The 13,968-nt window shown below is 44.8% G+C and overlaps 1 protein-coding gene across 1 annotated transcript in view; it reads left to right on the top strand.

Annotated features, from left to right (window-relative positions):
• PASD1 (PAS domain containing repressor 1) overlaps nt 1-13,968 on the top strand; it is a 52,453-nt gene that overhangs the window by 26,103 nt on the left and 12,382 nt on the right. The window contains 8 exon segments of the mRNA XM_052813486.1: nt 628-782; nt 1,576-1,667; nt 3,498-3,587; nt 4,678-4,798; nt 5,983-6,096; nt 6,766-6,884; nt 7,743-7,825; nt 11,564-11,670. Of these exon segments, the coding sequence (XP_052669446.1) occupies nt 628-782; nt 1,576-1,667; nt 3,498-3,587; nt 4,678-4,798; nt 5,983-6,096; nt 6,766-6,884; nt 7,743-7,825; nt 11,564-11,670 (881 nt within the window).

The following is a 13,968-nucleotide window of genomic DNA, read 5'->3' as shown; positions in this document are numbered from 1 at the left end:
GTGGTTTCTTCAGCCAGACTCTTAACATTCCCAGTTTCATATATCATGGCAGCAGATTTTCAAAACCAGATACGAGAGCGTGTGTTTGACTTCATTCTGCAGTTGAGATATCTCTGCACAGTATTGTCTGTCTGTAAGCTACTTTTGGAAGTGCAAGTCAGGGAATTAAGAATCCTTTGCATTTGGACCTTTATGTGTGTGTACTAACTGCAGAACAAAAGTTCATAAAAATGAGGTGGACAAAACGTAAGCATGTGGATGCCAGGACTTCTCTTACGGGAGAAATTTTGCCCATAATGCCTTCACCTCATTATCACCGCTTTTAAAACGATGGGAACTGCCCCTGAAATGCATGTAAGGATACGGTCTTGCTCAAATGAATGTAAATCATATTTCTTACCTCCAGGTGTTCCTTGCTCATGGTGACTTCGGTCCTGCTGCAAGGCTCTAAGCACCAGCAAGGCACTTACTTACACCCAAGCCTAATTTTAAACAAATGAGCAGTCCCAGCAGAGTTTAGATTGTTGTATTTAAAGTGTTTTGCTGGGGCAGGGCTATTTACCTCTCCCCAGGTCGAGCTGTAGGTCCTTCATTTTACTTAGCGGCATTTATGTTTCTGTCACCCAGGGCATCACGGAACAAATCTGAAAAGAAGAGGAGAGACCAGTTCAATGTCCTCATTAAAGAGCTTTGCACAATGCTGCAGGGCCACGGCCACCCTCTCAAGATGGACAAGTCCACAATACTGCAGAGGACCATCGACTTCTTACAGAAACAGAAAGGTACTCGAGGGTGCTGGCGTGCTCCCGTTGAAGGCCCTGGCTCTGCATCTGCCCAGCAGCCAGTTTCCCCACTCAGAAGACGAAAACTGGTTTTTCCAAGCATCTAAGACCTCCACAGAGGACATGATCCTAAGTGAGGGGCAGAGTAAGGCATAGCATTTGGCCCTAGGAAATGGGCTAGGTTTGAATACAGTGCTGAATACATTTAACTGATGTTAAACATATACTTGAAAAGATGCGGTGCTGTGTGGTTTTTTAATGTAGTGACATCGCTCCCTTTCCCTCGCTGGCCTCCGCGTCCCCGGGCAGGCTTTGTACGCTCTCAAACAGAGCACGAGGGAGGAAGAGCTGAGGAACAGCACGTGCTACAAAAGCCAGGGGAAAGGGGGTTCTCTGCCCCGTCCCCAGGTCTCCCGGGGTAGGACACGGCTGGGTGCAGGCTGTCCTGCTGCCTGGGCTTTCCCGTGAGCCTTCCTGAAATGGCTCCAGACTCGCAGACACCCTCTGCTCACGGTGATGCTCAGCCGCTCTGAAATTAGCCCATTGACCTTATTTTTTGAAGGATTTCTTCAGACCACGCAAAATGTCTCCTTTTCCTTTTCTTGATTTCTAATGCAGTTGTGTCGTGATGGTGTGGAAAATGACTGTTGCATACAAGAAGGCTTTGTGTGGAGAATGATCTGAGGATGATTCCTCTGAAAGCCTCTTAAAAGAAATCTAGTGTTACTTGAAAATGAAAAAAAAAATCCAACTAGCATGAGTCATGTTGCTTTTTTGATGTTTTCTCTTTAAGAAATCACAGCACAGACAGAAGCCTGTGAGATTAGACAAGACTGGAAGCCTTCATTTCTTAGCAACGAGGAGTTCACCCAGTTGATGTTGGAGGTAAGAAGAAATTAAAGCTGCATAGATTAGTGAGAAGTAATCAGTTCAGTGGAGTAGTTCAGAGATGTATAGTTCCTTTTCACCTGTAAGTCCCAATGTTAATGTTAACGATTTCTACTCTGCTGGCACATATAATACAAACCTGAGAGAGACCAATGTTGTGCTAAATGCTTTGCAGGCACAGAATTAAAAAATATGATTGCTTCCCCTTAAAGACAAACAGCTTTTCATTTAGGAATGAAGACCAATTTGGCCCAGATTTGGCCTGGTGAGAGAGGATAAAGAGAATTGCCTTTCTCAGAAATGCCGCTAGAGCTAGGAGTTTTAGCAAAAACTTGAAAGGACCTGAAAAAAGCAGAGCAGCTCTCTTCCTCCCACATCCCATTAGCCAGGCAGCATTTACTTTGCTGCCTTTGCTGCTGCTAGCTGTGCGGTGCCGTACTTGTGACGTGAATGCTCTATCTTTTCCTTGGGTTGCCTTTAAGTGCATTCAGGAGAACAGCTCTGATACTCTCACCTCTCAAATGCTTAGCTGATCTAGAAGCTTACATTTTTACTTTCTTAAGGATGCGGCTTTTGGGTTTGTGCTGCATGGTCCTCTGACGAGGACATCTCCTACCCTGCGTGGGCAGCTGTTGCTCTTTGCCCCACCAAAATAAGGGTGTATGCTGGGCTGAGCTGGGAGGTGCTGCAGTGTCTTAGTTATTCCTTTTCATCAGGATGTCATGACTCACCTCCCTGGAAAAGTCTGTTCATTCTTTCTGGGAATTTCTCTCACCAAACAAGCTAGTTTGTTCCAGCTGAATCAAAACAAATTCCCCCCTTCGAAGTGGTGGGGAAGAGAGAGCCCTTTAGTAACTGTTGGCTTGCTGGACTATGTTAGACCATTGACCAGTTTACTTTAAATCAGTATTTTTTTTCCTGAGAGGGCTTATTTTCAGCAAAGGCAGAGTATGACAGTGAGGTGAGGAAGATGGTGAATGCTGCATCTTTGGCTCCCTGTAGCTAAGCTGCAGAGCAGCCTAACAGTGTCTTTAGAAGAGTTGGCTTTGTGCACAGTGCTGACCAGAGATTAAACCTCCCAGGTCTTGGTAAGTATTAGAGAAGAATAGGGACAGACACTGGGTCAATGGTACAAGAAGATGTTGTGAAGAATAGGGAGAACACCCAAAGAGGAAAGCACATGCAATGACTTTAAAGGGGTGGAGAACTTTGACTCCAGGACAAAAACCATTGTGAATAAGAGGGGGAACAAAATGAACTTTAAAATCGTTGTGTCTAGCCTAACAAATGAGTGCTTTAAGCAAAATAAATAAGGCTTTAGATCTTGTCCATATTGTCCATAAATTGCAAAAAATACAGCATTGTATGATTTTTCTGTCTCTGCTTATCCATCTGTCAATCTGTCCATCCATCCATCCATCCACAATGCTGGGCTTGCCATGATATCTAACATCTCTTTACGCACCGAATTGGTTAACTATTGTGTAAGTCAGAACACATAATGAAGTGACTGAAGTCACTAGGATTGTGTGGGTGTAGAAATTCTAACCACCACCGTCTTGCTTCATGTTAAATAAATACTCACTGGGTGAAAAATACAAGTCAATTTAGTATTAATGAGCAAATAAGAATATAAGAAGAATGTTGAATTAGACAGCACGTGTATTTTTTATTTTTCCACATTAAACTATCATTTCCGTAATTGATTTATGTTAGTTTTAGGCTGTTAGAAGCATCACCAAAGTATAAATTAGCCTATTATATTTTAAGTTGTTCCCTTGCGTAATTCTTTTTATTTTTTTCTTTTTGCCTGCCTTTTGTCATTAGGCACTAGATGGCTTTCTCATTGCTCTTACCACTGATGGGATTATTATTTATGTATCTGATAGTGTCTCGTCTCTGCTTGGACACTTACCGGTAAGTTCTGACAGCACAATATGTTGAAGAATCATTCCCCTGCCTTAACGCAGCCCCGTCACTGCAGGGCTGGGGATTGGTTTTGTCCAACCAAAGAGGCAACTGACTGTGGGTGGGCGATGAACCAACAAACTCTTAGGGAGTTTCTCGAGCTCCTGTGAATAACAGACTCTCTCTCAGGGTCTGCAAGTTAGCTAAAAAAACCCTATGCAAAATCACTGTACTCACAGCTCGCCACTTGGCTGCGTGTCTGAAGGATGGTCTGGGTGGTGTTTATCCCACCAGGTATATGGAAAATCTCGTGCTTGTGAAATCTGTGCATGCTGAAACTCTTCTCAGATAATTTAAAGATTATTTCAGGTCTGAATCTATGCTCTTCTAATGACACTGGGTTTTTCTACTTCGAGCCCATGGTCTTCAGTAACAAGTGTGTGGCCTCAGAGGTTACTGAGAGAATTTCTAGAAATCAGTTAGCTGTCAGGTGCAGAAATTTCTGTTGCCCTCTCAAAAGCACTTTTTATTTTTATCTGGTGCCAAGCATGAGACACCAACGATGCTGTATGAGGGCAAATTTGAACAGACAGGTAACCTGGCTGAATGTCCTGGTGTGCAAAGAATCAAATATGTGCTGACATTTTGGTAGAGTCTTTAGTCAGGATGTGTGGGTTTATCAGCACTGAACCACTTTGCCAGATGTTCAGCCTAGAAGACAAATTGAGGATGTGAGAAGGAGCTCTCCCACTTCTGTCTCGTGCTTCCAAAGGGAAATGTTTCAGATTTTCATGTTGATACGATATTTCTCATCACGTTGTATTCCTGTGGTACCAGGGTTTCTTCTCTAGCTTGCATCTGGCTGAACTGAAGGGCAATCTCTGGGACCCGTTCAACCTTTTGCAAATAGATGGCAACCCTGGGGTAAAATAACCTAGGGGTTATATTCTGCCCTAGATCCATCTGCAGATTGACTGGGCTTCCTTGTCTTAAGTATCCACGCTAGACCAGCAGCGTCTGTGCTCTGCTGCGGGATGAAAAGGCATGTGGTTGTGTCAGGCTGTACTGCTGAACATGACAAAGCATTCTTTTGTATCAGTCAGATTTGGTGGACCAAAATATATTAAACTTTCTGCCTGAGCGGGAGCAGAGTGAGGTGTACAAGCTCCTTTCTCCACACGTGCTCGTGACAGAGCCTGTTGCAGCCGATTTTCTAAACGGTAAGCTCTGCTCTTGTCTGTCGGTCAGGGAAATTTGCCAAAGGCAAACAGCTCCCAGGGGAGCCTGCACAGAGCTCTCCAGCTATTTAATTCTCCTGCCTGCCACTTCTGTTTTGCTGCAGTTAATATTTCTGGTTTTTAATGCGGCACATCATCTAATGTTCCTACATGCTCCCAGTACTTGGTCTTTGATTTGGACAGTCTTTGTTTTACTGTCTGCTTTGCATCAGAGGACAGTGAATCATTAGATATTTTTCCCAGAGCAGGATGCTGGACTGAGCCTGTGAAAGGAGTGAGGGGCTTGGGGGAAGGAAAAGGGTAGGAGAAATCCCAAAGGGTTTTGGCAGAGTCTCTGTTCCTTAGGAAGCTTGCACGTCTGAGGACACCTACATGTAATTTAAGCAACAGCCTTCCTATCTGAACACTGCATCCGGATCTCTACTGCTGTCTGCCGTCCCACCCCCAAAACGTGCCTTTCCCCAAGAAAACATCCCCAGCACCAGAGCAGGCAGCAACATCTTTGTAACATCCACGTTTCACCAAGCCCGTGTTGGGACCCCCCTTTCCCGGTGGGTTCACCGTGGCCGGGCAGTGCTAACCTCCCCTCTCTGCTGCCCCGTAAGCATCAGTGGGAACTGGGCAGCCCTCGTGCTGGTGCTCTGCCCTGGGGTTGGTTTCCCTCCGGCTGAAAACCACATGCTCGGATCCGTGGAGTTCAGACCTTGGGCAGAAAACTGAATAAGAGCTTGGCACGATGCCCTCCACCGATAATGGAAAGGCTTAGGGTGACTTCAGTGCCCTTTGGGTCTGAGTCCTACGGAGCAGTGTCAGAGCAGAATACTGCAATATCATTTAACAGCTTTGCATGAAATTGTGCATGCACAAAGTCAGGGGAAAATACCGCTGACCAATATTGCCAGGGCTTCACGCCCAGCGTAGTGGGGTGGCTGCAAAGCCATGCGAGAAAGGGTGAGAATACATTTCCTTCAGCAGAACCAGCTGATCATTGCTCCTAGTAGTTATATATTTACTTATGGGTATCAAGAGCATCCCAGCAGGGTGTGCTCAGATACCACAGCAGCAGGGTTGGTATAAGCACCTAGACAGATTTGGTGTAGGGAGTGTGCTAAAGTGCAGACTTCTAGTAACATTGTGTATGTCTCCCTCACTTTCTCTCATTTCAGCAGAAAAACAAATAGAGTTTTGCTGCCATTTAGCAAGAGGCAGCTTAGATCCAAATGAACCCCTGATGTATGAATATGTGAAATTTGTAGTGGATTTTAAATATTTTACTCATGGTAAGTTACTGCTCCAGCCTACCTTTACCTCTCTACCTCTGTCCTTTAAATTGTGTGTTGATCTGTAGCCTCCTAAAGGCCTTGTTTCAGCTGAAAATGCCCTATAATCGGCAGGGATGGAATGAGTTGTGGATATGTTGGAGATATTTTTTGTATAAAAGTGGGGGGGAGGCCGTTGGTCAGAAGAGTGCACTCTTCTGCATGCTGTGCTTAAAGAAGTGATACCAGACTGATCCTACTTCCATTTGACCCACTGTGAATTGTAAAGCAGCCTACTTATTCAAATAACCAGTAAAATATGCTATTCTGTTTCACTTGTGGCAATCAAATGACGCTTTTTAAAGACTAAATAGTTCGAGAAACCTGTAAAATCTTGAATGTCGCAAACGTTGAGCTGGGGAAAGGCTGACAAGGAGACTGTAGCTGCACACTTGAGGGGCTCAGAGCTGTCTTACGAAGCTTCCCTGCAAGCCAGGGGTAGGTGGTTACAACTGGGTAACTCAGAGCCTAAAGGGTCATGCTTTAAATAACATCAGCCTGTATCAGCATGGCATCGCCTTGTGGGTAGGAGGAGTTTGTTGCTTGGGTTTCATCAGTCATTGTACCTGTCTTAACATGAAAAGAAAGCTCTCCTTCCTCTTCTTAAATAAACTGTCTGGTTGTGTCTAGTGCCTACACCCTCCTGTAATGGCTTTGAGTCAGCTATTGCACGAGCTTTCAGGTCAGCCACGGAGGAGCAGATTTGCCTTGTAGCAACTGTTCGTCTTGTCACACCGCAGTTCTTAAAGGTGAGAGCTCTGCGACTGCACCTTCCCTTTCGCGCGGCGGTCGGCCGGTGCCCAGCGGCAGAGCCGCTGCGGGTACCACGAGCCGCGTGCGCGGCTGTTGCGAGGGGAGCCGTGTTGCAGCAGCCTCTCAAAGGGTACGTTCAGCGGCACAGATTGTTTGTGCAGAGGTAAACGAGAGAGGACACCGCTGCGTTTGGGAGTGGGACGACATAAGTACGTATTTTGGAGTGGCGAGATACAAAGCGGGAGCTGCTTTTGGGAAGAGGCAGTGGTATGATGGGGTCTCTCAGAGCAGTCAGCCCAGGAAGCGCCAGTACAAGGTGACCAGCGAAACCGCTTGAAAAGTTGCAGCCATTAAAGAAATACAGCCCTTCTTGTGTAAGAAGGCCACCCGCATCTTGAAACCACAAACACCGTGGTTCATGGACTCTTTCTGCTGGTCCGTAAGTGTCCTGTGGTGCAGTGATGACGGGGATAACGACCGTAGGTGCTTCTTGCTCAAGAGAGCATTAGCCAGCTCGGTTTGAGGCTGGACCTGGTGCTGCTGTCCATATTCGGATACCAATATTTACAAAAAGCTGGGGACTTTTGCCTACAGACTGCAAGATGAGGCCATTGGACTATTTATCCTAGCTCTGAAATTCAGCCCAGGGTAAATTAGTCAGCCACTTTTCATCAGTTTATGCATCTGTAAAACAAGGCTTATACATTCCTTAGAGGAAAATAAGTCAAGTGCTTTAAAAGCACTACATTTTGCTAGGATTTGTTATACCGAGAAGATGCACCCTTGGTCTTGATAGAGGGCTCCTTTTGTCATTTCGTAGAATTAAATATCTGAATGAGCCAACTGTTTTGCAGGAGCTCTGCAATGTTGAAGAGCCATGTGAAGAATTTACATCGAGGCATAGTTTGGAGTGGAAGTTTTTATTCTTGGACCACAGGTAAGAGATTTCGTTTTGGTCACTGAAGAATAAACAAACTCTAGTTTAAAAATAGAAAACTTTGTGTAGCTACTGCCTGAGATCCCAAGTAAAATAGCTCCAGTTAAATGCAACTGAGTAAGTAATAATACTCTGAACTTGCTTATTAGGCATCCTTCAATGCTTTACTCTTGTCCATATTTTAGGCAGGTAAGAAACCATATAAAATGGTGGGAAAATGTCTAGCAAAATGTCTAGCTTCACCAAGATATTAAAAGTCATTAAAACTGAGCAGTGTCAGTCCTGTTCCCTGTATTGGTTTAGCTCCTCTGTTTTCCAGCTACAGCTTCCAGGAATCCTTCTAAATCTTTTGCTGTGTCAATAAACTTTTGATTTTCACCTTGAGAAATGTCAGAATTTATAAAAAAAAAAGAAAAAGCAGTGGATTAGATTATTTAGTTGCAGATTTGTTTTTTGACAATGCCATATGGTGGGCTCAGATTCAGCTTGGTGAATGAAACAGAGTGGAACTACTTTATTAAGCTGATTAATATAGGATTCATTTTCTTCAAAAGAAGCTGGAGGTTTTTGTTCACTCTTTTACTTCTCTGTTTGTGACATGTATGCATAAGCACATTGCAAAATCCTACCCTTTCCATTATCCCTCCCTTAGCAAGCTGTGCAAAGGTAGTCATTACTAGAAATAGAAGACTAGTAAATAAGGCCGTAGGGAAAAAAAATACTTGGGAGGAAAAAAACCTAAATACAATCTGCACATTTACAGCAAGAAAGAGAGAGAACAAATATAAATGAATAATAACGTAGACAAGATGCGTACCTCACATTCCTTACCTTGACGCATGGAGGAACTGACCCTGCGACAGCCCTACGGTTAATGCTGCGTGGTTTGGGACAGTTGGCTTATTATTCATGTTGTCGAGATCTTGCTGGAGTGACTTTGTTAGACTTTAATTGGCCTGTCCAATAATGCACGTTTTCAGAATCAGGTGATTAATGTTAAGATTCGTGAAAGAGCCCTAAGCCCCTTACTTCGCTGTCTGATGAAGTGAGCTGGTTTTCCAAAGGGCTGTGTCCCAGCAGTTCCTGTGAATAAGGCGAGCAGGAGCTGCTTTGAAACCTGTCAGAGAGTCTTTTGATGAATCTGGGTTATGACTCAGAGAGGAATCTTTCTGCGCTGGGTGCTTGCGGCCACTCTGGTCCCACTGATATCCCCAGTGAGGAAACCGTTGTTACTGAGAGTAAATTAAGCTGATGCAGATGCTGAGGTAGAGTTTGTGACAGCCCTGGATGCGAGTGGTAAGCCCAGACCCAAGAATGAGCAAGGGATCGTGGGGGTTGTCTCATTTAATCACCGATTCAAACCTCTCTCCAGTACAGTCTGCAGGACGCTGTGAAATGTTGTTGGGTATTTTGCTGTTTATTTGTGTCAACTCACGCCACCCGATGCTGAGGTGTGCCATCAGTAGGGACAGAGGGTACCCAGCTCGAGTCGGAATCAGGACCTTTGCTATCATGACGATAACATACATTGGACTAAAGATAGATCATGCAGAAAGCACTCCATAGATCTGGATAAACATTAGAAAACTAGGAAAAAATCTGTATTCTGGGTCGACATGTAAATACGTGTAGAGGAAGAAAACCTGTCAACCTTGATAACGATCTATTTCTCTTCTGCACTGTGGTCCTCTCCTTATTTTCCCTTCATTTATTAAACAACTGCACTCAAAAGGCTCTCTGAAGATTGTGCATTTCCATTTGCACAGCGAGTTGCAGGCCTCAAGGCTGGAACTTAAGCTAACAAGACACTTTCAAATTGTTCCACAAGCAAGGCAGCTCCTTGTCAAATGACAGAGGAGGAGCATTTTGGGGTTGCTTTCTCATTTAAAGAATTCTGGCGAAAGTCATAGTACTTTCCTGATCAGCTTAAATGTTTATCTGATGTGCGTCTGAAAGACATTATTGTCTTGAATATAAGCATGTTATTAAAGATGGGAGAGACACTGGTGCGTTCTGCCAAAGAAACAGCGAGGAAGGAGGCTTTAATAAATACACATATTATCATCATTAACAGAAATCTGGGTCACATGAGGAAAAGGAACACAGTGCTCTATGAAACATTATTTGAATAAAGCAAGCTGTATTGTGGCGGAGACCACTGTGTACTAAGCGCACTCTGTTTCAAGAGACTTGCCATCAGAGAGTGTGGAGGGCTGGCTCTTCCAGCCAAGCCCTTGTGCTGGGACTCGGGAGCTCCTGCTCGGACCTTGATCCTCCTGGGGCTGCTGTTGAGCCGATCCCTGGCTGTCCTTCTTTTCCCCCGTTTCCCATTTGGTGCCAGACTGCCCACAGCTGTGGGGAAGAGGGGGGTTATAGACCTGTCTGGGCTCCCTTTAGTTCAATAATCTATGCCCACCGTGTCTCTCGAGTACAAATGTGGAGCTCGGTCGCTCAGCCAAGACAGGAGAAGTTCCCACATTAATATCCGGAAGACTCAGGACTGATCCATCCAAACCTGAATGTACTTACACTTAAATTATTTTTTTGCTCATGTTCTTGGCCGCTTTATGGCGTTCACCTTCCTTAAGAAGGTCACTTGACAGCCCAAGAGAAGGGCAGCGGGAGAGGCACCTTTGATAGGCAGTGACACCTTCAGCCTGCCCCGGTTTCGAATCGTTAACCATTTCGCTAACGCACCGCCGCCTTATTCCTGAGGAACGCGCTGAACTTGGCAGGTGAGCCTCATGCTATCAGCACGTCCAGCAGCCAAAACAAATAGGTGGAGCCAAATTAGCACAAGTCCTGCCTCACCAAGTAAGTGCGGTGATTGAATTGGTGCAAGCAGGAGTGTACTTGAGCACTAGGGGACAGAAGGTGGCATGCTGATAGAGGGGGTAGAGGCAAAAATAGTGGTTTTCTCCTCACATTTCAGTGTTGTTTCATAATCATAAGCTAGCAGGCTCCAGTGAAGGCTGTGCAGAAGCTCAGTGTTGTTAGGACATGTGCTTAAAAAAAAAAAAATCTCATATTTTGCCTAGAAAATGGAAAATCTAGAATTGACAGCAGAATAGTCAGGTAAGTCATTGCAATGTGTCTATCTAAATACTTCGTCAATTCCTTCTCTTCCTGCCATAGAAATAACAGTCCTTAAAACCAGCCCCATGCCTATTCTTACCTTTACTACCAGTATAGAAACATTTTTGCTGGTTATGATTTCCCAAGCTTTTCCATGGGAACAATTACTTTTTTTTTTTTTAACCCAAGCTGGTCCTGACACACATTGCAGCTTCCCACTTACTCTTTCTTCTACAGTTACTACCCAGATGACATTTACATCCAACCTACTGAATAATTTTACTCAAGCTCCATGTTGTTATGCACAGGAACAGCCATAGCGTTTCTCAAGCTGTGTGTCTCACAAGCATGCTTAATGAATTGAGTCACTTGCATACGTACATGCCTTTCTCTACACCCACATAATGAATAGGCTATGAAACAGTAAACACACACCTTTTCATTTTCTCAGTTTTTACCTCTCCCTTGCTGGTTTGTTTTTTTTTTTTTTTTTGCTTGTATATGAAAAGACATCATTGTGTATATGAAAATCCACTCCTGATTGCCCTGCCAAGTGAACGTACGAGATGGTTTTGGTTGCAAGTATCGCAGTGTATGTATGTCTGCCAGGATGTCAAAGTGTCAGGTTTTGTGCTCACTCCCTGCCCTTTGCTTCCCTTCTAGGGCTCCACCTATTATAGGATATTTACCCTTTGAGGTTCTGGGAACGTCAGGGTATGATTACTACCACGCAGATGACCTGGAGCTTCTTGCTAGGTGCCATGAACACTGTAAGTTCCTCTCCCTTTGCAGCGTGCCTGTCTTTCTTTGATCTTGTTTGTCACTTGTGCAAAACCTTTTACTGTCGTCGCAAAAGGCATCTTTATCTGGGGCACGAGGGAATTCTCTCTTCCCACGACAGACTGTCATATCTGACGCTTACCTGGGATGTTGAATCCCTGCAGAATTCACTCAGATCAGGAACTCTTTGTGCAGGTTTCCCAAATTGGCAGATACCCTGTTTGAGCACAGGTTTTCTGAGAGTGAAATGAGATTAATAGATGGGAGGTCAGAACTTTCCACCCTCTGCCCCCAGTTTGTGAGGGCAGCCCCAAACCCTGGGAGTTTTGTCGGTTGTCACAGTTCGTGGGCTCTTGCTGTTCCACCGGGCTCCGGAGTCAGCCAGGAGGCTCAGCTCACCAAAATGCCTTCTGAAAGCAGCACTTGGATCACCTGCCTGTGCGATTAGATGTTGTGAACCTCGCTCACTATTAGTAAAATGCTTCTGGAGATCCATACTCTTTTTTAAGTACAAAAGTACTGAATACAGATTCCCTGCGGATGAAGATGGCTCATTTTTGGTTGACCTGAAAGTAAAGCAGAAAAGTCCAGTGCAGGCTGATGTGTGAACACCAGAGAACATCCATGAAGTTCATCTTTGTGCAAGGTGAAATACTGTGACCTGCAAGAGCCCAGGAGGAGCCAGATCAGAAGGAGCGCTTAGCCCGAGTACTGCGGCAGTGCAGCCCGCTGCTGAAGAACCATGTCCTGCTGAAGACTGGAGCTGACGTGAGGAAGGGCAAAAGGTGGCAGCAGACGTGGTCTACTATTAATCAGTGTGCTGTTCCTACCAGATGAACACGTGAGATGCTTTATCCCTAAGACTGTTTTTCCATTTTATTGCATGCACTTCAGACGGAGATACTGAGCCGCAGTTAGGTCTGTCATCCAGCTGGTTTGCATTGCCAAGCACTGTAATGAAAAGTGACTAAGCGGTTTGTAAAATGCATCTAGGTAATCGGGTATTTTGCCAAGAAATATTACTTATAGGTTGCCTGTTGGGCAAACTCTCTATCTGTTTGTCTCCGCTATCTCTGTTTGAAAGGAGAGAGTCAAAAGGAAACAAGGACACCCCACAGAGTGGCGAAGGTGGGATGCTGTAATTACGCTGAGATGCAGAGCAGCGCGATGCAGGGACACCCAGAAGCTCCGCAGCCCCCCAGCGTGCTGGAGCTAGACAAGCTGCTTCGTCCCTGAGTTGCAAACCACCTCCGTCTTTACCACGTACTCCCAGCCACTTACATGTATAAGATGCTAAAGGACCTAGTAGAGAATGGAGAAAATTACTTCTCCGAATGTCAAGTTTCCCCACTCCGCTTGCCTGCTGGCTTTTCTGCCCTGTCGAGGCAAAGTGCTGGTACAGAACAGGCGGTGGGGAAGCGGTTGCCCAGCTGAGCATACAAAGGAAGCTGTGAAAGGGGCTAGACACAAGTTGTGCCAAGTGCAGCAAGTGTGTAGATGGGGCTATCAAAGGAATATTTTAATTGCTCTCAAGTACAGTACTTTTTAGTGCTGTTTGCTTAAAAGACCATTCAGACAGAAGTGAGCTACTTAACCAGACGATGTCCCTTTGGTAGTATGTGCATGCAGTTTGACGTAGACGCTAACTATATTGAGAGTGGGGTCAGATCATTCAGCAGAGAATCTATTTAGTGATTTATGTTCTACATATTTACTAGCCACAGATCTCCTCTTACATATTAAAAGAGTATTTGCACAACACACCTGAAGGAAAGGATCTTTTAATGTTACTGTGCAGAGGGACAAAGTAAAGTGCTGGCAAAGTGACTTATAGAAGTTGCTTCAGGAAATCTCTGCCAGGACTAGGAGCTGAGCGATCCCCAGAATGGCGTGTTAGCCAGAAGACCTTTGCTAAGTGCTTCATCTAAAGCCCATGACTGTTAATGGGATCGCTAAAGAAGTTAGTCCTGATATTTAACAAAGTAGAGGTGTGCAGGTGAGTAAAAATACTTGGGTTAGTGTGGCTTGATAAGTTCCTGTTTGTCAGGTTGACCGCTCTGGGCAGGCATCTTGCCTACTGTGAAGTGAAGTGGGTTTGCTTAAACCACGTTTGTATTTTACTTTGCATTAATTATGGGTATTTTAAGTCAGCAGGTTTCATTTTGTACTCCCAGCAGTCCGGGAACAATTAATGTGGTTAATTAATGTAGTTCCCCTCGTTATTTTCCAGTTGTATTACACCACTTGAGATTTTTCTGGACGTACCCTGATAATACATACCAGTCTGG

Source organism: Harpia harpyja, chromosome 18, assembly GCF_026419915.1.
Source record: "Harpia harpyja isolate bHarHar1 chromosome 18, bHarHar1 primary haplotype, whole genome shotgun sequence".
Classification (NCBI taxonomy): domain Eukaryota; kingdom Metazoa; phylum Chordata; class Aves; order Accipitriformes; family Accipitridae; genus Harpia; species Harpia harpyja.
The sequence above is the reverse complement of the archived record's forward strand: the minus strand, read 5'-3'. Positions and strand labels throughout refer to the sequence as shown.